This window comes from Akebia trifoliata, chromosome 3, assembly GCF_017979445.1.
Source record: "Akebia trifoliata isolate Shusen 1 chromosome 3, ASM1797944v1, whole genome shotgun sequence".
Lineage (NCBI taxonomy): Eukaryota > Viridiplantae > Streptophyta > Magnoliopsida > Ranunculales > Lardizabalaceae > Akebia > Akebia trifoliata.
This window is the reverse complement of record NC_141377.1, coordinates 38,315,315-38,342,959: the sequence shown is the minus strand read 5'-3', so window position 1 is coordinate 38,342,959 and position 27,645 is coordinate 38,315,315. Positions and strand designations below refer to the sequence as shown.

General features: G+C 34.1%; 3 protein-coding genes across 5 annotated transcripts; all 3 read right to left on the bottom strand.

Moving 5' to 3' along the window:
- Positions 1 to 5,408: 5,408 nt before the first annotated feature.
- LOC147406795 (putative pumilio homolog 7, chloroplastic) lies at positions 5,409 to 12,708 on the bottom strand. Of its 2 annotated transcripts, XM_086435011.1 has the most exons (6): positions 12,446 to 12,708; positions 10,733 to 12,326; positions 10,466 to 10,628; positions 7,084 to 7,247; positions 5,879 to 6,137; positions 5,409 to 5,797 (listed from the first exon to the last, which is right to left on the bottom strand). In XM_086435011.1, exons 2-6 carry the CDS (start codon positions 12,289 to 12,291, stop codon positions 5,690 to 5,692), a joined length of 2,253 nt encoding a protein of 750 aa, XP_086291137.1. In that variant the 5' UTR covers positions 12,292 to 12,326; positions 12,446 to 12,708; the 3' UTR covers positions 5,409 to 5,689. The 2 variants fall into 2 exon arrangements, with proteins under 2 accessions (XP_086291137.1, XP_086291136.1); XM_086435010.1 differs by having other exon boundaries at positions 10,733 to 12,708.
- A 6,345-nt stretch (positions 12,709 to 19,053) lies between these two features.
- On the bottom strand, positions 19,054 to 23,665 carry LOC147406794 (uncharacterized). Of its 2 annotated transcripts, none has more exons than XM_086435009.1 (5): positions 23,313 to 23,665; positions 23,144 to 23,217; positions 20,921 to 21,053; positions 20,515 to 20,799; positions 19,054 to 19,525 (listed from the first exon to the last, which is right to left on the bottom strand). In XM_086435009.1, the coding sequence occupies exons 1-5, from the start codon at positions 23,433 to 23,435 to the stop codon at positions 19,253 to 19,255; spliced, it is 888 nt and encodes a 295-aa protein (XP_086291135.1). In that variant the 5' UTR covers positions 23,436 to 23,665; the 3' UTR covers positions 19,054 to 19,252. The 2 variants fall into 2 exon arrangements, with proteins under 2 accessions (XP_086291135.1, XP_086291134.1); XM_086435008.1 differs by having other exon boundaries at positions 20,488 to 20,799; positions 23,313 to 23,657.
- A 2,849-nt stretch (positions 23,666 to 26,514) lies between these two features.
- Positions 26,515 to 27,290, bottom strand: LOC147406793 (uncharacterized). Its single transcript, XM_086432797.1, has one exon. The coding sequence runs from the start codon at positions 27,237 to 27,239 to the stop codon at positions 26,646 to 26,648; it is 594 nt and encodes a 197-aa protein (XP_086288923.1). The 5' UTR covers positions 27,240 to 27,290; the 3' UTR covers positions 26,515 to 26,645.
- Between the last annotated feature and the right edge of the window lie 355 nt (positions 27,291 to 27,645).

The window sequence follows — 27,645 nt, the reverse complement described above, 5'->3', positions numbered from 1 at the left end:
TATAAAAAGTTGAAAAAACCAAGGCTTAATTACACACACACACATAAAATGTTAAATGGACCCACCTACTTGTTGTACCCACCTAAAAAATTGGTTCTCTTTGCAAATACGAAATCACATTTTCATATTGTGTTCTCATCCACACAAGAACTTACCGGACCTCCACCACCTCCTCTCTCTCTCTCTCTCTCACGCGCACACACACTCACACACATTCTTTTATAGCATACTGAATCATTTTTCTTATATATTTATTCTAACATTTCAAAATTCAATCGAATCAATTCATATGAGAAAATTTGTATATGAAATTTTTTGTTCGAAATTTCAACACTTAAGCATTTTTGCAATGTTCGATAAGTACCTACCAATCTTATACAAAGAGATTTAGTACTAATATACAGAACACAAAGATTTATATAAGAAAGTTATTTTCAGAAGGTATTTATTGAATTTGTTTCCTAACGTAAAATACATACCTACCAAATCGATTTTGTAATTTTGGTATTTCGGTAAGATAAAATTTGTAATGTTTGGTCTGAATGAATCAAACAAAATCTGTTAAAAATCTTTGAGTTCTTCGATCTAAATCATCATTTTGGAGGTTTTAATTATGATTTTTCATTTTTCTTAGTGATTAAATATAATATAAAAGAAAATAAAAAGATAATTTGAAAAAAGACCTAATATCTATTGATTCAACTTCTCACAAAACTCAAAAGGAGGTAAATATGAAGAGAGAGAGAACAAGAAGAAGTGGATTTTTTTTATCGATAGGTTATGTTAGATGCAAAGAGTACATATAAAAGAGTAAAATCATAAAATTTCTTTTTTCTTTTTTTATAACATTAAGTGGGTACATTGGGCATTTTAGGTATGTGAAAATAGCGCCACCCTATTAAATATGAGAGTAATGCTAGGATGACGTTGGGATTTATTGCGATTCTCACATTTTTGACATGGAGTGTAGATAGGGGTGTCAATGGATAGTCGAAAATTCAAATCCAATTTAAATTCGAATTTGAAAAATCGGATATTATTTGAAAATTTCGGATATCAAATTCGAATTCAGATAGTTTTATATATTTAAGTCCTTATTAGATACGAATTCAAATATTAACATTTCGAATCAGATAATATCCGATTCGAAACAACATATAATATATATTATTTTATTTTATTTATTTTTTATATAAATAATATAATATATATTATTTCACTTGATTTATTTATTATATTCATAGTATAATATATAATAGGTTTTTTATTATTATTTAATAATGAAAAATCAATTGGATAAGGAAAATTTGTGTTTTTTTTAATATACAAATTATTCGAATTCTAATCAGATATTATCCAATATCTGATAGGATAATCGAATTCAAATTCGGATATTACTGTATCCGAACCGATAAGCATCCGTTGACAGCCCTAATTGTAGATACTTTTTGCCCGTATCACGAGAAAATTCATCTATTTCTATCACAACAACGCAGGGAGAATCACAGTGAAAAACAAAGTCACCCTAGGATTTTCCTAAATATGATATGAACATGCCTTCTTCCTATGGACGTTCACTCCCAACTTTGACTACAACTCTACGAGTAGTAGTACATTGCTAACCTCAAATGTGGCTTGAAGTTTGAGACTAGAACTTACAACCATTATGAAGCTCAACCTCTGGACCAACTTCAATCTCATTTTTCATTCTCAAAGGGAATCCTCACCCTTCTCTCTTAAACTCCTCATCATGCTACCATTCAAAAATATTTCTCAGCCTAAATGGTGTTCTCCATCTAAACTTTGAAGGACTGTCATTATGCTAACATTGAGAAACCTTTCACAGCCTAAATCATGTTCTAATTTCAAAATAATGCAATGTTTCCCACACCATCTAAAACATATATTTAAGGGCCGTTATGGTGCCAATATTGAAAAATGTTTCTCAGCCCTCAATGGTTTTCTGTCCCATTTCAAAATAACATAATGTTTTCTAGTCGTTTTCCCTTTCCCATCTTAAACATACATTTAAGGGCCATTTACAGCAATAACAGACCCCAAGATTAGATTACACTCCACCGATCCTCCTTAATAAGGCCATTAGAGGATATTGAGAGAATCAAGGTCAATGTTTCTTTCCAACATTGACCTAACCACTCAATTTTAATGTTGGTTTGATCTTTTCCTTCTCAAATAATTAATCTTCAATTTCCTACCAAAACGTTGGTTTCGAAACTTGAAATGTCAGTACAAAACAATTCTTGTGCTCTATGAAGGTTGAGGCTGAACCATGACAAAGGTCGGCTAAAGATCAACTGTAACTCGGCTGGCTAAGGGTGGTTCGTGGTGGTTTCGAATGAGTTGTCTTTGTCTGAGTTGAGAGACTTAGTGTGCCTTAATCCAGCTTTTCAACAATTAGCTGTTACTAAAGGAGTAGCTTTCCCTCCATAGGACCCAGGACCCACCCTCCTCTCTTTTTCATGCTGGTTAAAAATAAAAATAAAAAGACTTGTGATAATATGATTCGTCAGGTGGCATATTCAATTGACTCTTTGACGTGACAGATTTGACAATTTTATATCTCTATGCTTTGGGATACATGATTGCACTTCCTCATTTAAAAAAGTGTACCCCAAGCGAACCGTGTATCCTAAAGCATACATATCTACAATTCCCCAAACTTGTCTATGTCAAGGAGTCGATTGAGTATGCCATGATGAGTCATATTATGAGGATTCAAACAAAAACTCCCTTTTTTTTCTAAGAAAACACTAGTACTTTGGAGACCGTACCAAAGCCACACATTCTCATTGGTTTACATGTATTGGAAGACATACTAACGTGATGGGTATTTTAACATTGAAAATTTGATTTTATTATATAAATAGAAAATTTCAAAAAAAATCAAAATTTCACCATTAATTCATCAACAAAAATGGATTATGTTGACATTTGATAAGACTACTCTTGCATTTTGCAGGGGGTAAATCTAATATCACTAAATATAAATTAAAATCATGATAGTATGACTCTTTAGGTGGCATACTCAAATGACTTCACGACGTGACAAGTTCAAGTACTATATATCCGAATGCCTCAAGATATACAATTGCACTCCCACATAAAAAAAAAAATGTATCCCAAGGAAATCGTGTATCTTGAAATGTACATATCTACGATTCCCGAACTTATCCATGTCATGAAGTCATTTGAGTATGTCACCTAGCGAGTCATATTATTAGGATTCTATAAATTATTAGGAAGAGTTGTGATCATCTGATTAAGGCATGTGACATACTCAATTGACTTACTTGATGTGACAAGTTTGAAAATTATAGATTTGTTTTTCTCGAGATACAAAATTATATCTTTTTATGGGAAATTGTAGTCTTGTATCCCGAAAAGAACACATCTATAGTTCCCAAGCCTGTCACGTCAGGTAAGTCGATTGAATTGCCACGTGTCTAAGTAAGATTATCAGCACTCTATTACCAAGGACACCACATCAGTACAAATTTCATTTTGAAGTCATTTTGTACCCATCCAAACTTCTTAATAAGTTAAGATGAAAGTGGTCCACCCAAACAGAAAATTAAACACGAGTACAAGAAAATAATTACAACAAAAATCATCCAAAACGATGCTCGCAAGCTCAACTGATCGGCTGAGAAACGTTTGTCAAGATTGCAGTTTCAATTCTCACGCAACTTTGTTACACAAAAGTTATTTTTAATTTTAAATTTTTACATTAAAAATACCATCCTTACTAACTTATCAAGATTTCAACTACTACTAAGGGTCATTGTGCTCAAATGGATTGCCAAAATAGCAATCCAACACTACAGCTCTCTAGATTTCATGGGGAAAAAAAAAAGAAAAAGTCAGATCGGAAGAAAAAAAATTCAAAAAATAATTTCTTTTGACTTATCTAAGATTTTGAAAATGAATGGTTACCGAACTCCCAAACTTAAATCAAAATGGAACTGTAAAAAATATATATTTTCTGAAATTTCTTTTTTCAAAGTTCATAGAATTTTGTCCTCCAACTTTTTTTTTTTTTTTTAATTTTGTCCTCTCAAGTTGCACGAGGCTCTGAGTTGTTTTCAATTAATTATAAATCTATTTGTTCAATTGTTATAATTTTTTTTAATTTTGCTTAATATTATTTGATCATTTTATATATGAAATGAGTATTTCTATATTCTCTAGCATATATAATTTTATTTTATTTTTCTAATTTTTCCCATGTTTTAAAGAAGTTTTTCGGATTTTTTCCGAAGTTATTCTTTGTGTATATCTCCTCCATTATTATTATATAGAAATGTCAAACTGCTCCTATTTTGGCCAAGAAATAATCCATCTATCACACCTCTACTTCTAGCAAATCACAAGGTTTCTACTAATGGTTTTTGAGTACAGATTTTTCTCTTTATTGTAGGTGACAACCTTCAAATGTGGTGGGTTTACTTACTATAAGCATTTCTTTTAATCACTTAATAATGGATGGCATCAGTTTGAAAATCTTCCTTGACCATCTGGCCTCTCTTGCTGCAAACAATCATCCTGTGTTAGATCCTTGTAATAACCGTGTACTCCTAGCCACTAGTGTCACCGTTCCACATCAAGAGTTCATCAAGCCCCACCACAAGGAAACAAGTCTAAAGCAACAGCATTCCAAGATATTACTTCCCATGATCTTGATCGCAAGGTTTTTCGACTAAGCGCCAAAGACATTTTCAATCTAACAAAGAAGGCAAAGATTAGAGGAGGCCTTGGATGTGATACAACTACCAGTAGTTTCAATGTTATTGTGGCACAGTTGTGGCTATGTAAGGCTCTAGCTACAAATGACAATCCCGATGAAATATCAACGCTCATGTACCCAGTCAATATTCGATCAAGAGTACAACCTAAACTACCACCAACATACACCGGAAATGCTATAGCTAACACCTACTGTGCTGCCACCTGTCGAGAACTTGAAGTGGAACCCATCTCACATATAGTCGAAATGATCTCAGAAGCGGCAGCAAGATTGAAAGAGGACTACATAAGGCCTGCCATTGATTGGTTAGAAGTATATAAAGGGTACGTACGTGGTGACATCATAGTGACGCCATGGTGGAAATTAGGATTTGATGACATGGCGTACCCTTGGGGGAAGCCTTTGTGGTATTTTCCTGTGGTACAGAACCAATGGAACAATATCATGGCACTATTCCCAGACCCAGAGATTGAAGGGGGTGAAGAATATGGTGGTGTGTCTTCCCCCTAAGGAGATGGAGATGAAAGTATGGTTTGTTGTACTTAGGGTTTCATTACATCAATGTTTGATGTGTGTATTATTTCTCTTATTATATAAATAATAAATAAATAAAAGTGAATTTTAATTTCAAGGATGATACATCAAAGCAAAACCAAGTAGTTTTCCATATCCACAATTAAAGCAACAGAAGCAAAATTCCTTATTTTTACACTCTATAGAATTCGAGGATGCAATATCAATGCAACCCAAGTAGCTAAGTCCAAAGTTATTCAAGAAATCAGTACCTAACTCTTACAATTAGAAGTTTTAAATCCAGTAATCATAGATAGATAGATAGATAGATAGCTAGCTAGTAGACAAAAAGGGTAGTAATCATGGAGAACAACAACATCACATATTACCATTGAAAGGCAATATACATCATCACTTCTTTGAAAAGACTAGCGAGTAGATTCTCTTGCTATATGGGCTAGTTCGTAGCACTGATGCATGGGGGCGAATGGCTTCAACTATTGAAGCATGGACAGGACCCTGGTTTTAAAATGAAACAATTAAAACAAATTCTGTAGAATAAAAAAGTTTGTCTGTATTGAAGAGGGTTGGTGCTCTAACCTTGGAAACCTCTAAAGCAGCTTTAATGACGTAGTTTGCAAATGGGTCTTGCAGTAGCTGTTCAAAGTGAGAAGATGAGAGTAGTTCACGAATGATCCTTGATCGCGCCTCTTCTCCAAATATCCTGAGACATTTTTCAGCCACATTGCTACTGCATTTCTGTGACGAGAGGTGTTCGTAATTCCCTTCAAATTGAGAAATCAGGGTTGTGGTGGCTGACGGGATTTTTAGCTCTAATATATATTGAATCACGTAATTCCTGGAATAAGCAAGAAAAATATTCAAAATCCGCAAGAAACATCATAACCCAACCTTTAAATATTGTTAGTGGGATTGAACCCATACCTCGGTTGGTGGACATATTGCAATGCAACTTAAGGTCGGGTTCAACTCCCAAAAAATTTGGAAAAAAGAACATAACAATATAATTCAGAATCTGAGAGATGAGAATATGAGTTCAAAGAGTGGAAGGGCCCAACTGTTACTCCTTAAAGTGAATTTACGAAGAAAATTGTGAAAAAAGAACATCTTCCTGGGACATTAAAAAAATGTTCTTGGTTATAAAGCCAACTGCCTAGCAACTCAAGCAGTTATTACAGGGTGAACACATCATATATTTGGCAATAGATAGCTGATAGTTTAAGAATTTCTTTTCTAATGCAGCCAATGCACCACTAAGACAATTCATTCACCAACATATCGGATACAATGGGTAAAGTCAATACTGACATCGTTCAAAGTTTTTTTCCCTTTCAGAATGTTTCGGTTAAAAATTCCAGTTTCGGCTGAGACCTGAACGAAACATTTAATGTTTGTTAAATATTAGAATGTTTCGGTCAAAAAAGTCTCAGTATTTCTGCTGAACATTGCCCCTCAAGATGAGATTTTAAAACTTGAGTTCTAACAATACTTCTACGGAAATTTGCAGTAGCCTCCCACCAAAACTTGCATTGAAAGACTTGCTATTACCATAAACTAATTACAAAGATTCATCTAGGGAAGATACCAACATTAATTTATTTGTTTTTTTTTTAGGATAGATAAGCTACAATTAATTGATAGAATATAAGAATGCTTTCGGTTTTATAAAAAATTAACCTTCACCAAAAGAAATTCTTGGTGAGGATTATCAACAAATTTCATAAATTTGTGTTTCAGTAGACAAGTCAATGGTGGTTCAAATTAATTGTTTGTAAAATAATTACCCAAAAGAATCTTGAGCTAGGTGAAGTCCATTCGCGGAAATTTCTGCAATCAAGATTTCTCGATGTTTCCCAGTTGAATGAGTGATGCATTTTTGCAAAACACAACACCCATGTCGATGAGTTGCAATATCAACACAAAACTTTGCAGCAGCACTGAAAATGAACTGCCAAAAATAATAATTTAAGAAAAAAATTGCAAACTGTGTTAGATATCTGCCCCAGTAAATGAAAGCATGTTCAAAAAAGGAAAAAGAAAAATTCAACAAGAAAATAAGTAGATCGCAATTTCTAAACACTGATAAGAAACCCTGTCATGCTTGCTATCCAAAATCATACATGTTCTGTTTTTGTGAACTTTTGAGTGTGATTTGGGTATTCTATACCTCTTATAAAAATTATGTATTCCAATATAAGAGTCATCTTGAATGTAATCTTACACATTATTTAGCATAATTAATGTCATAAAAAGAAAACCTAATCAAAGATGTCAAAAGATGCTAAGGAAGATAACAATACTTCGGCAATAAATTTTAGTATACTGATGAAACCAACACTGACATGTATTACTTGGTGTGATTCATTACCCACAGATTAGCCTAAGCCTCTAAGGTAAAACATAATGAGAGAAAGTAACGAAGCTATCCAAAGAAGTCAGGACAGTCTACTCAAAAGCTAAAAAGAAAATAAAGCCAAATAAAAATTTAGCCACACACTCACTACACCCACAGATGGGCATAACAATCCAAACCAGTCAATCAACCAAACATGTTCATCCCTCCTCATACATTACAAACTCCCACCTTAAGGCCATGTATTAAAAAAAAAACCTCTGAATTCTAGATGACTTACAGGCTAAAAAACAAATCAGCTTTAATGCTTGTCACTTTGTCCACCATTTTTTACTTGTAATTATCACAGTATTTCCTTCACGCAGTCTCCCTCTACCAACAATGCGATATTGTAAATGAGAAATGAGAAAGTAACTCTTATCTAAATTATCTTATTCTCCTGTTGAAAAGCACTCACCGACAACTGAATTTCTTCCAAGGAATGAACAAGCCCTTCATGTTATATCATGCATTATAAAACTTTTGTTTGAAAAAGTACTATACTTATAATCATTTTCTATGGTTTAGGAAACATAACTCTGTTTACAAGGCTTTTAAGTTTGAGAGAGCTAAGAGAGATGAATTAAACACTCCCACAAGAACTTGAGATAAGGATTTGGTATAATTCACAAAAGGGAAAAAAAAAAATTGGATGAATATGAATTATCAAATGTTTAGTGGCTCAATATGAGATTCAAGGCTCAGATGGTTCATGGTTGTTGTTTCTTTTTTTTTTTTTTTTCCTTAAGTCTGACTACGTATCTCTAAATATCACTTTAGATGCACGTCTCCAACTCATCCATCCAACTCAAGCTGCACGTGCAATATCCTCCAAAGTCACTGCTTCCTTATATATAATATAAGCAAAATAAAGTTAATGTTTGGTTATGGGTATTTCTTAGTATTTTATTTTAACTAGTAGTCTGGCACTTTGTTCTTATGCATGTTATTGCCAAACCAATCGACTCAACTTAAATATATCACCTGCAGTGTTTACTTAGGTGTTCTCTCAAATGAGATAAAGAGGATTTGCAATTATCTTTCATTCCAAGGCATAACATTGTAACCATGTGTTTCTTATTCTCTTTCCTAGTCCCAATTATTTCCAACGAAATATTCCGAATCAAGACGATGCTCATTCTATATACATAAATGTTTTAATGCCCAACATTAAGTTCTATCTATGTAGCATATCCAGTGTTATTGTGCCCTATAATGTTCTTTTAAGTCCAAATGGTATGCATCTAAATGTAGAACCATCAATCTAGCTCTCACTGCACCTGTATAGATTGTGGGGTTTTAAAAAGCATGTAATCCCCCATTGTACATGTCGTACGTGAGAATCTCACATACTCGCCTCCTAAACAAAAGCTTGCTACCCAAAAACTCTATAATCAGGATGGGACAAATTACATCCTAGCCGATATACATCCCAAGCCCTGGAAACTCACAAATGCTCAAGCAAGTGGGATCTCTAACAAATATCATGATTCCAAATCTCAGAGCCCAAAAAAATCACATATCACTTTTTTTTTTCCGTTACACATTTTGTAAAAATATTTTTTCTAATATCGAATCCAAACTACAACACGTATAAATTTTTTCCATACTCTTAATTGGTAAGGGATAAACAAACATCTCTCACCCTTTTGAGAAGATCTCTAGCTCTCCTCTCCTAGGCCTTGACGTCAATGCCTTCAACTCCAACACCATTTTCCTCATCCTCAATTTGGCATAAACAGAGGCAAAAGCCATTCCACATTGTTTAGGCAATGGTTGGAGCCACTTCACCATTAATTCTCCCACTCATGGTCTTATAAGCACAAATACTTACAAACCTCCATCAATTATCTGACTTTAATTACAATTCTCATGGCACCATAATGTGAAAACTTTCAATCATTAATGAAAATTCTGGTACAGATTTAAAATTATTGAGTTGTAATAATGTTTCAGCATAACCAAAGTAATAAAGGTGATATTTACTATATTATATCTGTTACATATCTCTTGCATGTCCCTATTACATTGGCAACTTGTAAAAATACAAGTGAGTAAAATAGAGAATCAAGTTTCTCCCATAGTTTTGTGTGCTGAAATTTATAGATACAGAAATAGGCATTAGGGAACATTATGGCAGCGTAAAAGATTAAAAACAACAGGGTTATATACCAAGAATCTATAAGTGCTTCCTGTACATCACAATTTTTTTTATTACAAAAAAGGTAATAATTTTTTATGTTGAGGTATATTTCAAACTCTCGAATTTTCGACCCAGTAAAAGAATATGATATAGAGTACAAATTCATTGTCAATACTTTACCTGTGATGGATCATGTTGCACAACAAAACAAAAACCGATATGTGACATGGAGTGTCATATTCAAAGAAAACTGAACACAAGATGGATTCAATCTAGTGAGTAAACAATTATTCAACAGTTTTTTAAGGTAATTAAAATGAAGAAATGAAGATAAATCCAGGAACTTTAATGAATTATTTTTTAGACATTATAAAATGGGTTATAGGATTCAATGTGGGACGGGGACATGTCAATTCCTTCAAGATATTGGTCAGAACATGTAATGCATACATCCATGCATGAAACATATTAAATAAATTCTTACACAGAAAAATTGGAAACAATTGAGTAAGAAGAATCCTCATGGAACAATCTATTCATACTTAGCATATAAGAACAAACTGGACAACACCTAGCACTTGGTATGAACTAATGAAGCTCTGTTAAGCTTAATAAAGAGAAAGATCGATACCTTGTTATCTTCATTGCTAAGGCGTATCAAGCAACGTTGTATCACATGATTACCATTCGGGTCCTTGGTGAGATCAAGGAATCTGGGTTTAAGTGCTGAGATAACAAGTGAAATCTGCTGTTGGGTCTTGACAGTCTCAATTAATTTCTGTACTACACGCGTGCTGATACACAAAGAAGTATGTTAAAGGATCTCAGAAGCAATAAAGAATGAAAACCGGTATACAATTAGAGAGAAAAAATGATAAACAGCATTTATTGGATTTACCCATGTGTGTTTAAAGATATTTTGACAAGCCCGTCACGTTCACTCGTTACCATAAGAAGAATCTGCATTCTCTGTTCTTCGGTGCACACATCCAACAACTTCTGCATAAGATAATTGCCAAAAGGGTTCATCATAAGCTCAACAACATGATGAATGATTTCGTTGAATATCATTTGCACGTCTTCTGGGTTCCCCTCATCAAACTTTCGTTGCAAGTACCGACAACCATGCTGATCCTTCGCTATGAAGTAAATATAACCTTGAACTTCCAACAAAGAATTATATTTCATTGGCAAAAGCAAAGGGCTACTTTCACAATCAGCAGAATGAATTCCTACAGGGTGAGCAATACCAGTCACGTTGCGAGAACCATTTTTGTATTCCTTTGAGTGATCACATCTATTGTTGACCACATAATTCAAATTTTTTCCTTGAATGATTACGCTATCCTCGCAACTAAAAGCTTCAAGATCTTGCACAGTTCTCATAGGGGGAAGAGATTGAGGGCTCCAACTGTTCGCCCATCCATTACATATTGGAACCTTTGGTTGTGTCAAGTACGGAGAACCTAGTGAATTTACGACACCTCTCCCTCCCCTAGATTCTATCCAATTTTGCTGGGAGTACAACATAGGATCACCTATGGAAGGCTTATTAGTTGCAGAAGAGATGGTGTAGGGGAATCGAAGTCCATTGCTCCAACAATTTCCACCAAAAGTGGCATCTTGGGGCTGCAAATTACTTAAGTTCACATTACTTGAATGCTCCATCGTTTGCTGCCATGGAGAACTCATTGGGTCCGCGCCCGGATGATAAAACAGGGGATTCAATTGACCAGGTGAGATATTATTCGACCCAAATAAATTACCCAATTGATATTTCTGCTTCAATCCCGACAATAACGATCTTCTTTCCTCATCGGAGCCCATCAGACCCACAGGAGAAGAATTCGGAAGCCCTCCATAATGAGAATAACTTTTCCTGTAATCATCAAAGTGACCATTCTTTGCAACATTGCCATGGTTAGGGATGGCCGAAGAGCGATCACTAAATCGAAACCCATTTGAGCCCAATCGGCCAATCATAGGAAAATCCTTTTGGTCATCTCTAATATGGATTCCACCTAAATTTTGTGACAAGCCCAGTTCATCGGTCAAGTTATTGATGGAATTCTTCCTCATTGGAGAATTGGGAGATTTCGACTCGAACCACAGTCCATTCGAGTAATGGGTATTGTTTCTATGTGGGTAATACGAATCTGTCTTCTCGAAACCTGAAAAGGAGTTCGGGGAAGAGCCTTCGGACTGCAGATTGAATCCACTAACAGGGGAGACACGCATATAGGGATGATGGTATGAGGGGTCATCATCATCATACATGCCAAGAATTCTTGGTATGAGAATAGAACCATGACCATTACCATGAACATCATGATTATTATTATTAAATTGTTGTTTTTGTTGTTGTCGTTGAAGGAAGTGAGGAAGATTGGGAGATGTTACATGAGGGATCTCATCCAACAACATTTCAAACTCTTTATCGCCCTTCATCTTTCCCATTTTTTTAATAAATTTTTTTTCTCAACTTGTTCAAACTTCAAACAGAGAATAATAAAAGAAACAGAGAGAAATAAAAAATCAATCTCAAAATCACAAAACCCACATTAAATATCAATTCAGATAGACTAAAAACAAAATACCCAGAAAAGATTACCAGTTTTTCTAGGCATTTGTGGTGACGATGATTGTTGAAATAAGGTGGTGGTGAGAAAGGAAATTCAATTGCATTTCATTTCATTGCATCTGAATCTCAATCTCATTTGAGTTTGGATTTTGAGAAGAGTTGGTGAAACATGCAAAGATGAAGAAAGGAGAAGAAATGGGTTTCCACTTTATACGGTTATAATGTATAGGCTCACGCCATTAAAACGAGAGAGAAGCACACACACTCACAGAGAGACGAAACACACTACTTTCTATGACTCAAAAAGAACATATAAGGCCTTTTTTTTTTATATATTCTTTCTTTATTATATTATTTATTTTTTTAATTAAAGGAAAGTGTTTTTTTAATCAACAATTTTTTATGATTTTTTTGTTACTAATATCTCTAACAAAAAGCCATCTAGTAGTCGCTTTCATTAACAAACTTGTTATATCTGTTAACTTGATTTTCTCCGAATCCGACGATTATATATCCACCACGTAAGCGGGAGATATTCAAAGATAATAGAAAGTTGAATTTTGTGAAATTACCGAAACGGCCTTTGATATTTTGTTTAGATCTAGGAAAAATTCAAACCCGATAAACTTTATCATCGTGGGTTGGCCCGATCCATTCATTCTATCAATTGGGTTTCAAGTCCAACTAAAAGTATTAAAAAGATCTTATGGGATTCAAAATCGGTTTGGATACTGGCCTACAGTTGGATTGGTCTTGGATCTACCTGATTGTATCCGTATCCGAATCCTATCAATTGAGACATCCCATATGCCATTTCTTTGTGCTCTCTATGGAAATGAACGACTTTGATTATATGACCTGTCAAATCTAGAGTGGAGAGATCAGCTTTTCCTCACCTTTTTTTTCCTTTTTTTTTTTTTTCCTCTATAAACTCAGCTTTTATAAGGTGGGATAATTTTGTGATGGGAGGAAAATGATGGATTTCCTAGGGACTATCTTCTTGTCTCAAACTTTTGTTTAATAGAGAGCTTCAAACCTTGTTTGAGATGAGTATTTTCATTTTATAACTAAGAATTTTTACAATTTTAATTAATATCAAATCTTGAATTTTTTTTATTATTTATACTAATGATAACTTAAAATTCTTTTTTCATATGCTTCCTATGCCCTAGCATTTACAGAACCATAAATATTTTTTTGTGTATACTGAAGTAAAGGATCTATGATTATGTGATGGGAATATACGTACAAAGAACATCTGAAAAAAGAATGTTATATTACCAAACTCTTTTTTTTTAAGCATAGAAACTTAGTCCTTTTTGGATTATGAATAAATTGGGATGTTTTATGGATTTCTTTTATACCATATAAAATTATAACTTCATTTATTTTATTTTAATTAAATTAAATATATATTTTATAAAGTATTAACAAACTAGAGTTTGTCCTTCTCTTTGGAATTAAATGGGTAGAAGATGAAATGCAAAAAAAGCTGAAAGAATATTATTGAAAAAGGGCAAGTGTCAACTAGCTTTGTTGGTAAAGTCTTTGGTTGATAACACTAGAGACCTGGGTTCAAATCTCACCAACACTGAGTTACTAAACTCATTAATAGCAAGCTTGCTGATTTATAAAAAAAAGATATTATTGAAAAAGAGTAATAGAGAAAAGATAGTAAAGTTGGAGAGACATTCTTATAAATAGGGATATAAGAGGAAAGACAATAGAGTTGGAAAGATATATTCGTAAAAAAGGAAAAGAGGAAAGATAATAAAATTAAAAGTTATCCTGAAATTATTCTAAAATTCTCTTAAAATCTTATCCAACTCATAGCATATCAAGAATCTATTAAGGAGGAGTCTCCAAATACATGAAATGGAGATTATCTTTGAAAATATGAAATATCTTGTAGTATCCATTTGGGAACTTGTGATGTAAGAGAAATTTTATTACTCCATTAGGAAAAAAAAATGCTCATGGAAGATTAATGATACATGGAGGAGAACAAATGGATGTGATGCACTAATGAGGGATGATCCCTAGTACCACATATATTTTGTTACCATGTTACGGGGAATCATTTAAGATTGATATAAGTTTCAAGACTAATGATATATCAATATGGTAAATAATACATGATTGACGTGGCAAGGGCAGGGAACCATAGATCTTTTTTCCTTGTGTATCCCCAAGAAAAAGATCTATGGTTCTGCGTCCTTGCACGTATTGACCGTGTATTATTTACCGCATCAATTTATCACGTCTCAAGTTTTAATTATCCATTGGTAGAAGACGTGTTACCTAAAATCTTTGACGTCGATCGTGGGATGATCCTTAGTACAAAATTCTCATTTCTTTCTTCCAAATTTCATATTATTTTAAGGTGTGTATATGGTTGCTGATATCAATTTGAGGATATTTAGAGAGGCAAGTTTGGAGAACGTATTAGAGATTTTACAAAGAGATTACATGAGAGCTCAATTGATTACTTATCCTTACTATTCTAATGAAAGAAGGTGGAGTAGAAGTGGTTCGACAATAAAATTCGAATAACCATAAATGCCTTCATTTTATATTTAAATTTAATATAATTGAGGTTATTTTGATAAAAACCTAAGAAAATTGCAACGACCATATCATGTTGTTTAGTTTTCAAAATTATAACAATGTTAATATTAAAAATGATTTAATTAATATTTTAAATTATAGATAAGCCCTTTTGATACATCCACCTTCTAGTCTAGATCATATGAATCTCTATAGTACAAAAATTTCGAAGATTTTAACAGTAAAACACAATCTTTGCATTGCATTTTTAAGCTGACATATTTTTCATGGTTGGAAAGCTATGAGAATATCAAGAAGATCCAAGTGGGGTACATATAGATATGTGCAATGTGAGAAGAGAAGCAAGAATAGAGGAAGTTAAAGAGGAATATGAGGTCTGTAACGTAGGTATCTAGCTAAAACCCTATAGATCTTCCAACACATCACTAAAACATCATGAAAAATAAGAAATGTGTAAGGAAGATAACCCATAAGAATTCAACCTTAACAACAATTCTCCCTATTATTTCTCATATGATGTTTAACAAGAAATAAAATAAAATAAAATTTCAATAACAATTGACCAATATATGCTACAAGGTAGGGGTGCACACGGTTCGGTTTGTTTCAGGTTGAGGGTAAAATTGGAACCAAACTAAGCTTGATTGGTTCTACAAATCCGGAAACGAAATCGAATCGACTACCCCTGAGTTATCAAGTCTCCTAAACATAGATATCAAGACATCAATTATTAAATCTTATAGCTAAAAAATCCACGACCATCAATGATATCAGTCAAAAGGGACAACAAAGAGAATGACATTGGCAATATATATCTTTGTAATCTCAACTATGTACTTAATAACATGAGTAATTTTTCCAAAATTAAAACTCAGTAGATGGTTAGAGTCATGTCATTTGGACCATTTATATTGGTGACTAAATTTGTTAGAATACAGAAAGTAAACAGTGAGAGCTCATTTTTAAATTTTTGGATATGATCTTTATCAACTATTTAATCTCATTAATACTTAAAATAGAAAAAATAACCCACCAGGGGTGTACCTCATTGGTAAGACCAACAATTAGAGTTTGTTCTTCTAAGTTGTGAGTTCGAAACTGAGGACCATTTCTTGATTAAAATGTCACATGTGTTGTGTGGGTCGATGCATGTGATCATGGATTCGTCTTGTCGGGTATGACTAGGAAACCTGGGTTAGGGATTGCCTGATGGAACGGATCCAAGTCCTCTACCAATAGGGATATCATGTTTTAAAAATAAAATAAAAGGAAAGGAAAGAAACATGTGTTTACATTGGTCTCTTGATTGTACCCCAAGAAATGTAGAGAGAGAGAGAGAGAGAGATCTTCTTAATACTTTTTAGGCAATTTAACCATATATAACACCCTTATTTTTGTGAATAAATTTGTTTCCATTTCTACTCAACCAGTCAAAGTGTAACGCGTGATCATTTAAATTTTCCAAAAAATATGCTTCAAACATCTTTAATTGAATGAAGTTTTCTCAAAGAAATTTTTTCTAGGCCAATCTTTAAAAAGTAAGAAATAGATAGTGTCTAATTAGAAAAAAAAAAAGAAAAAAAAAGAAAGAAAATACAGTAATTGATAGGAAATGAAGAGGTGCTGAAGATGATAGTTTAATGGATTATTGATTAATGTGGAAAAAAAAGGTGTGAAAAACAACCCCAAGGGTCTGGTTGATTCTCCACTCAACCATTTGCGCGACTTTCTAAGAGGGTGGTGCGTGTAACTGGTGGATTAGTCTCACCCAAAGGATGAGGATACCCACAATAAGCAAAAACAGAAGTGGGGTGTGAAAAACGATCATAACAATCAAAATAAAAGACAAATCAAAGGAAAATTATTTTTCTTTTGGAAAATTAACATAACATCGAATTTACGTGGTTTGACAAGATTGCTTACATCCATGGATGATGGTAAGATTCTTCCACAATTATCATGAAACCATGGTTGTAATCACTCAATCTCTCTTCTTCTCCAAAAAAGTGAAAATCTCATGTATAAATCCTAAAATGTGTTTTCTATGAATACGTACAGGGTTGGGATCCGGCTATTCATGGAAACTTATATAAAAATACATGATCTCAACCATGCAAACACGAAATTCAATGGTTGGGATCTATGAGTATCCCAATAAATACATATTTAGTTAGCAGGCTTAGACCCCATAGCTCAGTTGGTTTGACACATTGCAAATCAACTTTGAATTCATATTTAGCTTCTTTGGAGAACTACCTCGCAAACTACAGGTCACTTCCCAAAGTTCCCAAATTAAAGGACGAAATAATAATGCCAAATTATTATTTCTCATGTCGGCATTCATCAACCTTAATGTGGACCAACTAACTATCAATCAAGATTCAAGACAATTCAATTTGTGGGCCAATTCTTGGATGGACCATACATAACTTTGAACACCTCCCATTAATTTCAACCTCCAAGAAAAGAAACTAAGAATCTTCCTTCAACATCTTAATTTTAGAAGGTTACCCATACCACCAAAACCAAATTGTTACTGAATGCTTTAGCAACTTCAAATTTTCACGTTAGCAATTTGATTTTTTTAAATCCAGACATAGGTTCTGGAATTGCATCGGGCTAGGCTCTATTAAACCCTAATCTTGCATGGATTTTATGGGCAAAATCAACGTCCTCGTTCTTATTTTTTGGACTGGTAAGGTTAACAGGCTAATAGACTATGTAGCTCTTCTAAGGATAATGATTCAGATTGCAAACTGGTTCCAATAGAAGTTCAAAATGATCAATACTCTCCTCCGAGAGCATTCAACATATGAAGTATAAGGTCATCTTCATTGATGGGGGCAGCACATTCAACATGTTTATGTGCCCAGATTTTAATCTATTGGAAAATATCTTGTATAAAATAGGCCATTTTCTTCATATTCTGCAGTTGTTTCTTGAGTTGCAAGACGCGAAAATGAGAAAAGGGAAGTATACCATTGTTGAAGATCATACCAAACATCTTTCCATTGCATTTAACACAAGAAACAACAGCTCATGATAAAGTGGGGTTGATCTAAGTGATAAGAAAGGGTTTCTTTCTCAATCTCTTCTTGAGAATGAAGGACCTGTTAAAAACTTATTAATATTAATTGGTTACAACAGAATCATTGGATGTGGAAAGAGTATAGGAGATGATCCCAAATGGACTACATTGTAAGACATAAAATGACAGGAACAACCACCACTCGGAAAGAAAACTAGATTGAGGATGTAATCTCCATCTCAACCACTTAACCATATTGTCACACTTCAAACTCCTGTGCTAGGGTTTGTATTTAAAATAAAATAAAAAATTGTCAGGGAGAATCAGTTAAATGTAGATGCAACAAAGGGATGATATTTAACGTCAAAAGATATTTGTAAGACTTTACCACGAATAATCCATTTAATTTTGCATAATTTCTACACCTTAACGCATTGTTCTTTTTCTTGGGATATTTGGACAGTCTCTCTCTCCCTTTTTCAAGTGGATTGGGTTCTTCCTCAAAATTTCTTTTCAATCTTAGAATGATGGACCTTAAATATCTTTTCCCTTAGAAAAATATATCTTTGGGCTATTCTTCCTTCGGCTATTGCTTAGGATCGTTGGAGAGAGAGATGTAACAGGGTGTTCCAAGGCAAGGAAAGTATGTTGAAGTATCTGGAGATTTTGGGTCTGCTATACCTTTGATCGAAGTTGAGCAAAGATTTTTTGGGGGTTTCTTTCGATGATTTCGTATTCAAATGGTTGTTTGTTTTGGCTTTTATAGTTTGTTCTCTCTTTTTTTGCTTCTATGGAGGCTTTCTCAACCTCCTTTGTTTTTAATAATCCTATAGATTTTTACATCATATCAAGTCGTTCTTAATATCCCATTAAATTGTTTGAAGCATATAGTACACGAAGCACGCTTTATTAATAAGTTCTTTTTTTTTTTTTTTTTTTTTTTTCCGTTCTCTTTTGCATTTTTTCAGTATAGTGCTGTAAAAATTATAACATACAGATCTAGAACTAGAAAGCCTCGAGAATTTTTTGCTAGTCAAGCAAGTGAAAGAGAAAAAAAATTGTTTCAGAAACCATAAGAAACATAAACTACTGAAACAAACCACCAAACAGTTTGTACTAGTTTGGATGAACACTTGAACCCTAAGATATATATAAAAGCATCTCTCCTAAATAGCAATAATAGACAAGCAAGACATGAAGATATGTTAATAATGTCAGGTAACAGAGTTAAGACAAGAGCATTAAACCAAGGCAATGCTGCTCTCACCACCGGGCGGCTTACGGACACCACCAAAGTAGTCTCTGGATGCCGCCTTTCCGTCGGCAAAGATGTTGCTACCGTTCATCTCCCTCAGCTTTGCAATACTGAGAGGTTTCTCAGCTGAACCTGGAGGTACATCTCCCTTGAAAATGCCATTGCCCGTCAGCTCCTGAAACTTCTGGTTATGTATTTTCTTTGCTGTCTTGGTTGGAGTTTCCTCACTAAATATGATATTACTCTGACCTCCCGCAGGCTTTAAGATAAGAAAGAAAGAAAAAGCTCAGTAAGACTTACATCTAAAGTGGAGAGAGAACACATAAGCGAAGTAAGTATGCACACAAACAAACCAAAGACTACTAAAGTTTAGAAAGGCTAATTAGAGAAAATAACATATTAGAATGATAACTTATCAAGAGAATATCACTAATTCATTCATCAAAATTATAACTTTATTGTGGAAACATCACATTTTCCTATACAAACTTCTTGTATTTATTTTTATTTTTTACTTTGGCGGGCCGCACGTACCAACTACCCTGCACATGACGGCAGTTAATATAGCCACTTTTATGTGGAGGGGCATACAGAGATTTGAAGGTGTGACTTGGGGAGTACACCCAGTCGCCCTTACCGTCTCAGCTAGCCCCTGGTGGTAACGTAAGAGGGTTATGTATATATGTCCAATAATCTCCAATATTGGCCCACAATGTCCTTGGTATTCTCGAAACTTCACTTGGTGAAATTAAGTGTTGCACAATAAAACATGAATAGTAGCCTACCAAAAATAAAAATAAAGATATGCATAGCATGTAATATTTACTAGCTAGGGTAAGTAAGATGTGTTTATTAATGTAATCTAAAAATACATTCTTACAGTTAATGATACGTAGAATATCAGTAAGAAAATATAATACAAATTAATAAACATAAGAGAAAATTGATTATAGACCATGGAACCAAGTTGTTTACTCCCTAAAATTATTTATTTTTGGGGGTTACCAAGTTATGAAGAAATATTAATTATAAGTGAAGTTAATGTGTGTATGGTATTTTTGGGATCATTCCTCAGATACCAATGGATGAAGGAACATATCATCCCTGCCTTGCATATCAACACAGATAATTACTATATAAAAAGAGAGATGTATGAACTGGACAGGAGAGAGTGTCAAAAACAATTCATCCCAGTTCCCACATGATGATGAACTCACTCACGTTAGAGACTTTGACAGACGTGCGTACATTTCGTGGTATGGGTTCCCCCATGTCTATGCTTCCTCTTAATTCCAAGGAGCGTGCAGCCAATGGCCGAGGTGAAATCTCGGGAGGAGGACCAAATATGTCATGTCCACTAAGCTCTTTGCATTTGGCATCTGATAGTTGCTTCTTCATCTTCGCTTCTGACTCACTTTCTAGTGTCCCACTCAGCTCTCGTTGCTTTGCTACCTCAGGCAGAGAAGTTGGCCTCTTGGGAGAAACACTCTCTTCAACGCTGAATGAGATTTGGCTGATTCCATTAACCACATGCTGAGACATCCAATCACAAAAACACTTATCAGTAGCTCACATAAGCAGAATTTACATCGCAATGAATTTGTGAGAATCTTACTTGTATAAATCTTAAAAACCCAAAGAAATAAACAGATACCTGGTAAATACGTAAACCTGTTTTGTTAGGAGTTTGGTTGGCACTGTCTGCTTCTTCTGCACCATTTTCTCCATTGGCTGCAAAGATACCACTACCAGTGATCTCCTTCAATTTGGGCCCCGAACATGGTTTCCTGAAAGTACAATATATAAGATTTCATCAAGCCTTTAAGAATGCCAGATAAGCATATAAACCTATTACCCCTTTAGACACTAAAAAGGTTCAGAAGTGGTTCTTTAACAATATATTATCGAATTCAATGTGTTATTTATGAGTCTGGCACATGTTAAATCCAATTCTGGAGCGTTGAGCCTGGCACATGTTGGACGTGTGCCTGAAATATGATCTGATTCATCCCTATTTCTTATGAAAATTAGGCAACCAAATAATAGAGGACCTCAAGATAGGTTCTGCATTATAAAGTTGAAATCGGAGATAAGGAGCAGAACAAGTGTTATACCCACTGTTCTTGTCTGTCATAATTACAATATTAGTTTTAATCCTATTCAAATCCACTTTGCAGATCACTATTATTATAACTAGTCAGAACATTGGATGCAATTAACATCAATAAAAAAATTCCAGTGCAAGTTACGGTTGCTTCACCCTCCTAAAGTTACCTAAGCACAAGATGGAAAAAAAAAAAAAAGCAAAGGTCCAAGTGAATAGTGCAATTAGCCAACATGATTTTTTCTTGCGACCAACACTTGGTGAAAGCTGAAAACCCATAAACCCAAGGAGTTGGCCTAGTGGCAAGCCGAGCCTTGATAAGCTCCTCAGGAAGGGTAGGTCAAGTGTTCGAAATCCCACGAAGCTATGAGTTCCTTGGGGCCAACCTCCAAGGTCCGGTTGACCCTCAACTCAACCAGTTGCACGTAGGACTTTCCGAGGCTGCGGTGCATGTGACCGTGGGATTAGTCTCACTTGAAGGGTGGGGATACCCACAATAAGGGGAAAATAAAAAAGGAAAACTGAAAACCCATAAGGTATAACAAGAAAGAAGATGAATTATAACAAAAAGTATCGATTCATCAGACATGTTTGAAAAAATGATGGATTCATAAGAATGCATTTACTTCTTGTTGTTGTTTTGTGGATATTGCCAATCGCAGTTTAAGTAAGTTTAACATATGCCAATCTATAAAAAGGGAAGTTTAACATATTAAAAAATAAAAAAATTATGGCAAGAAAAATAGAACTTAGAAAATATTGATATGGTATGGATACATGTCTTCCCTCCAATAAGATGAATTTATTACTGAAAATTCTGACGTAAGTTTATTACATGAGTAATATAAGAAGCTACGTAATTATGAGGTGAAAGAATTTGGTTAACAGAATGCAAATAAATCAATACATAAGAAGATTTCCAAAATTGACAAAACATCTCTTGTGAATGCAAGCTGACCTTTTGTTTAGATGCAATCTCAACCTAAACCATAATTGGAGCTTCCTTGGTAACTATTTAGGATCCAACTTCAAAGCTAAGGGACTCTTTGGATTACCTTCTCCCCCCCCCACAAAAAAAAAAACTAAAAACAAAAAAGATTTTAAGAGCATTTTTTAGTGTGCCTAAGCTGAAATTGAACCTAAAACCTTAAAGTTGAGTTGCAATATGGTCAACCAACTGATCCATGGATCTAAGCCCTTTAAGGGGGGAAAAACAGAAAAGATACTTTTATGTTGGCTTCTGAGCACAAATTTGTGATTTAAACAGATACTAAGGTTTTGGACTTATTATATGCAAATTAAAGATTTAAATGATTTTAAGAAATTAAAAGTAAAAAAGAATAGCATTTCTCCACAGTTTATTCTGTAGATTTCAATGAGACAAAAAGCTACAGTGCTGAAAGACACGGAAGACTATATTCCGTACGTAGCTCTCACTAAAGCACTATAAAAATTGGAAAAATAACATAAATTTAAATTTAAAATAAAAAACGGAAGCAAGGCTGATGCTTGATGATCAAGTTCACTCCGATCTGGCTATTTACACGTTTCCATTTCAATTACAGCTAAAAAATCAGATCTAATCTTCAAAAAAAATCAGATCTAATTCAAATCAAGAAACAATATTACTCAGAAAAATGAGAAAAACGTGAACAATGCAAGCAAAAAGAAGATAGAATCACAAAACAAACTTATAATCTAAGAGCATTTATTGCCATTAAACCCCAGAACAAGAGGAGAAAAAAAAGATTAAAAAAATCAATCAGATCTCACCGTTTTAACAAGCTCTCAGCTTCTTCATCAGTAACCTGACCTCCAAATACTACCTTACTGATCCCATCGGACGGCTGAAATTTTCCAAAAAAGGAAACCCTAAGAAGTAAGAAAAAGTACTAAACACTCAAAAACAACACCATTTTTAACCAGAAAAAGACATACGGACCTGGTGCGTACGGACAGTAGGACGTGAATTGGTTGCAGATGAATCGGAAGGAGAATTTTCTGACCATGTGAGCAGATCTGCTGTAGATGTGTGAGGTTTCCTTACTGGAGTTGTTCTCTCCATTTTTTCCCCCCTAATTTTCGTTCGAAAATGCTCTCAAATGTGCTTTGGAGACTGGACACAGAGAGAGAGAGATCTGTGACTGTGGGTGAGTCTCTGTTTTTCTTTCTACACGCACTAGCACAAAAAACCTTGAGCACTGGAAATGACGTCTTTGTCCTCACTTTTTCCCTCTCTCTTCTTTTCGATCGCCACAGCCACTACGAGTACTTGTTTAAACTTTAAAACAAGAGGATAACGTCGTACCCTCATTTTGAATTAAATGTTTGAATTAAATTTTGGTTCTCCTCTATGGTTCTCCATTCCATAATCCACAGTCTACACAACTAAAATTTAAAATCTGCACTTCTTTCTCTACTTTTGAAAATAATGCAGACAAGTGACCGGCAGGTGTCCATTGAGTGATGAGGATTGACCGGCATCGTCTACAATGTTTCAAATTCAACCCGATCAAATTAATGGACTGATTTACATTTATGAAATTTTTTTTAAAAAGAATAATACTAAACTGATTTAAAAAAAAAAAAAAAAACTCACACTCAACTGACGTGGAATGTGTGTAGAGCCATAGATTTTGTTCGAGTCGTGATGAATGCATGCAGTAAATTATACGTTATCTGTACGTGGTTGACATGGCAAGGACAAAGAATCATAGATCTTTTCTTCAGGGTACACAAGGAAAAAGATTTATGGTTCTATGCCCTTGTCACATCAGCCACATACAGATCGTGTATGATTTACCGTATGCATTCATCATTATTCATTTTGTTTTCTTGTAATACATTAAAAAAAAAACAAGAAAAAATTCTTTGTGTGTGCAAATTCCATGTCAGTTGAGTTAGTTTGGAACGATTCTTTTAAAATATAGAAAAAAAAATTGGAGTGATTACGTAAGATATTATGTTAGACTATGAGTTGACGTGGAGGTGTGCACGAAACCATAAATATTTTTCTTGAAGATATGAGTGAAATGCATTTATGGTTCTATGCACACCTCCACGTCAATTGAGTATGTGTTGAGTCAGTTTGACACAACTCTTTTAAAATATAGGAAAATGCTAAGAGTGATCGTACAAGATACCATGCTAGACTCTGAGCTAACGTGGAGGTGTGCACAAACCAAAGATGTTTTTCTTCAAAATTAGAGTAAAAACCATCTATGGTTCTACGCACACCTCCACGTCAGTTGAATATATTTGAGTCAATTTAACACGACTCTTTTAAAATATAGGAAAATGATGGAGTGACTATACAAGATACTATGCTAGACTCTGAGATGATGTGGAGGTGTGCAAGGCATCATAGATGTTTTTCTTCAAGATACAAGTGAAAGTATCTATGGTGCCGTGCACACCTCCAAGTTAGCTCAAATAGTTTGTTTTTGAACCAATCAAATCTTGAATCTTCTTTAACAAAAAAAAGAAAAAAATTGTATTCTACCATTTTAGAGTGTAAACATAATTTTTGTAATCTTCCAGTGAACTTCCAATTTTATCATTTAATTAAATTTTATGTTAAGAGATTAATGATATTTTTTTAAGTTTCATGCATACTCATGAGTTAATCAACATACCAAATCAAACAGAATTTACAGATCATGGAATCATGTGATAATCTAATGAAGAGTAATATCCATCTTTTACTTGTGAATTGTTACCAATACAATTGGCATCAACACTTAGTCTTCAACCAACTTAGACCTTCTTTTTTTTTTTTTTCTATAAGCAAATAAGTTAGTACATACCAACTTAAAGAGAAATCGATCATTTTATCTTTTAGGCTAGGTTTGGATCGAGAGAAGTGGAGAAAAGAAGAAAAATTCATTAAGAGGATAAGAGAAGATAAACTCAATTTCTCTCCATCATGTTTGGATTGACAGGAGAGAACTTGTGACAACTTTGAAAATTTAAAATATCTTAAAAGAGATCTAAGGACAAAGTTGGAATTATAAAATATTTTAAAAGGGTTTCTCTCCATTTCTCTCTTCTTCTCTCCACTTTTGGAGAGAAAGAAAACTCACATCTTCTTCTCTCCAATTATTTTCTCTTCTCTCCTCACTTAACAATCCAAACAAGAAAAATTGAGAGAAACTCATTTATTTTCTTTTCTCTTCTCTCCATTTCCCTCAATCCAATCATAATGTTAATGATTGAAATTTGTTTCCACTTCTTTGGATTTCTACTCAAGTGAAAAAGTTATTCAACTCCGAAGATGTTGGTTATAAGTGCAAAAGAGCCATCACTAGTATATTGCTCCCTCCTCTTCCTCTTCTTTTTCTTTGTTTGAAACCCTTGTTTATCCTTGCAAGGCTCTATGTCTTAGTTGATGTTGAATATTTGTTTTGTACTGATGAGATAAGTGTTTACTATTTAGTAATTAGTGGGTGAAGGTTGGCTTGAACCAAGTGATGGTATCAATACTTATAATTCTTACCAACTTAGCAAGTTGGCACTTTCCTAGCACGGCAACAAAGTTTGGATTCTATAATTATTCAGGTGAACTTCAATTTAGTTAATTTTGATAAAGTCAAGAAACTATTTTAAAGAATTTGATAAAATTTACGGAAAAATGATATTTTGGGATTTCTTACTAAGAACCATCATATTCAACCCCCTTTTAAAAAACCCATCTTGTTCTTGAGATTTGAATGTTTAAGAAAACAAAATCATTAGGGTGTAGAAAGGTAAGTATATTGCCATATTTTGCAATCACTAGACATGTCATCAATTAATTAGTCAATTTTTCGTATAAATCGATTAGTCCCTTATTCTTACGATTGAACATCAAGAGAAGCATCAAAGATCATTTGTGCTTAAAAGACATAGTGATTGGGAGTCCGGCAATGACTGGGAAAATAGAGAATTACTAAAAGAGGCTTAGCCCAGAAGCTTAGTGTGGTGGACCACTACGGGTAGATAAATTGTGATCTTGGCAACATTTCAAAATCGATTAAATTTCTCTTTATCCCAATCATTGGATTTCGTATTATCATATGAGATTCTGAATTTTTATGAGCACTTTTGCCGAATCTATGTATCTGATGACCATTTTGTAATTCTTAAAATTTAAAAATTAGCTCAAATAACGATATACAATTCGCATAGATCCTTATCATTCATACACATTTCCGGCAAAAAATAATAATAATAATCTGATGAGCCCAAATTAAATCAACCTAAACCTAAGCGGATGGGTTATGTTCCTCTCTAGCTCCTATAGCATCTCTAGAGCTGCAGCGAATGCAAAAATATCTTCATCACAACCATTACACCCACCATGTCTACATCCACACTCGTTCCACTTCATCAACCTAACATCACTCCTCGTCTTCCTCGACTCCACCATTTGTGGGACTAAGACCTTCATCCCAATTTGTAGTGCAGGTGGTTTGATACCGTCACGAACATGACGACTTGTCGTAACTCCATAAACCCATTTCTCTATTGATAACTCAGCTGAGTCTAACACATCTTTCCACCCTATCTCACCTCTAACCAAGAGCTTAGACCCTCCAATTCTTCCAAGTATCGGTGTTTTATGTCTCCATCGAAGCTCAAAGACAACACTTTGATTCTTAAGCTTATCCTTGGCCTCTTCTGCTCCAAAACAATCTAACGATATGGATTCGTTCCAATATGAGTCAATGGTCGATGATATTTCTCGGGTATTAATCCGAATTCTCCTCTTGTTGCCAGTTTGAAGATAAAATCTAACGAAGAGGTTTCGAGTTGATGAGAATTCGAGGTTTTTTGCTCTTATGATTCGTAATTCACAGTTAAGAGAAGAAATTTTTGGAACAGAAACCATTGTTAGAGGTCTAGAGAGAAAAGTGTGAATGAAAAAAGAGAAAAGTGTGAAAGAAAAAGTAGTGGGTTGTGGGTGAATGGACCTTAGGTGTGTGGTGTGTTATATATGGCATTTATTTTTATTTTATTTTTGTTTTGCTTTTGGTTGGAAGATGCTTTTACTTTTGAATGAATCTCCGGCCTCTTGTTAATTATTAAAAATTAAACAAAAATCGCCAACCCAATCTTTCTTTTATATTAAAATGCATGGACAACTATGTCCATGCCAAGCCAAAAAAAAAATCTAGACTTCTATACTCAATCATGATAGATTAGGCGGGTAATTCATTCAAGAAAATATAAATTCCTTGGGAAAATGAACTCTACTCTATGATTGCACCTAGGAAAATATGAAGAAGAGAGTTGGT

Bases quoted from the DNA above. Each gene is read 5' to 3' on its own strand.
- LOC147406795 (XM_086435010.1), bottom strand. From the start codon at position 12,291: ATGGGAAAGATGAAGGGCGATAAAGAGTTTGAAATGTTGTTGGATGAG. The intron at 10,629-10,732 runs GTAAATCCAATA...TTTGTGTATCAG, and splicing joins ATATCTTTAAACACACATGG to CACGCGTGTAGTACAGAAAT. The intron at 6,138-7,083 runs GTAATTATTTTA...TGCTTATTCCAG, and splicing joins CTAGCTCAAGATTCTTTTGG to GAATTACGTGATTCAATATA.
- LOC147406794 (XM_086435008.1), bottom strand. From the start codon at position 23,435: ATGGAGAGAACAACTCCAGTAAGGAAACCTCACACATCTACAGCAGAT. The intron at 23,218-23,312 runs GTCCGTATGTCT...GGAAAATTTCAG, and splicing joins CTACTGTCCGTACGCACCAG to CCGTCCGATGGGATCAGTAA. The intron at 19,526-20,487 runs GTGAGTGAGTTC...CTTATCTTAAAG, and splicing joins CGTCTGTCAAAGTCTCTAAC to CCTGCGGGAGGTCAGAGTAA.
- LOC147406793 (XM_086432797.1), bottom strand. From the start codon at position 27,239: ATGGTTTCTGTTCCAAAAATTTCTTCTCTTAACTGTGAATTACGAATC.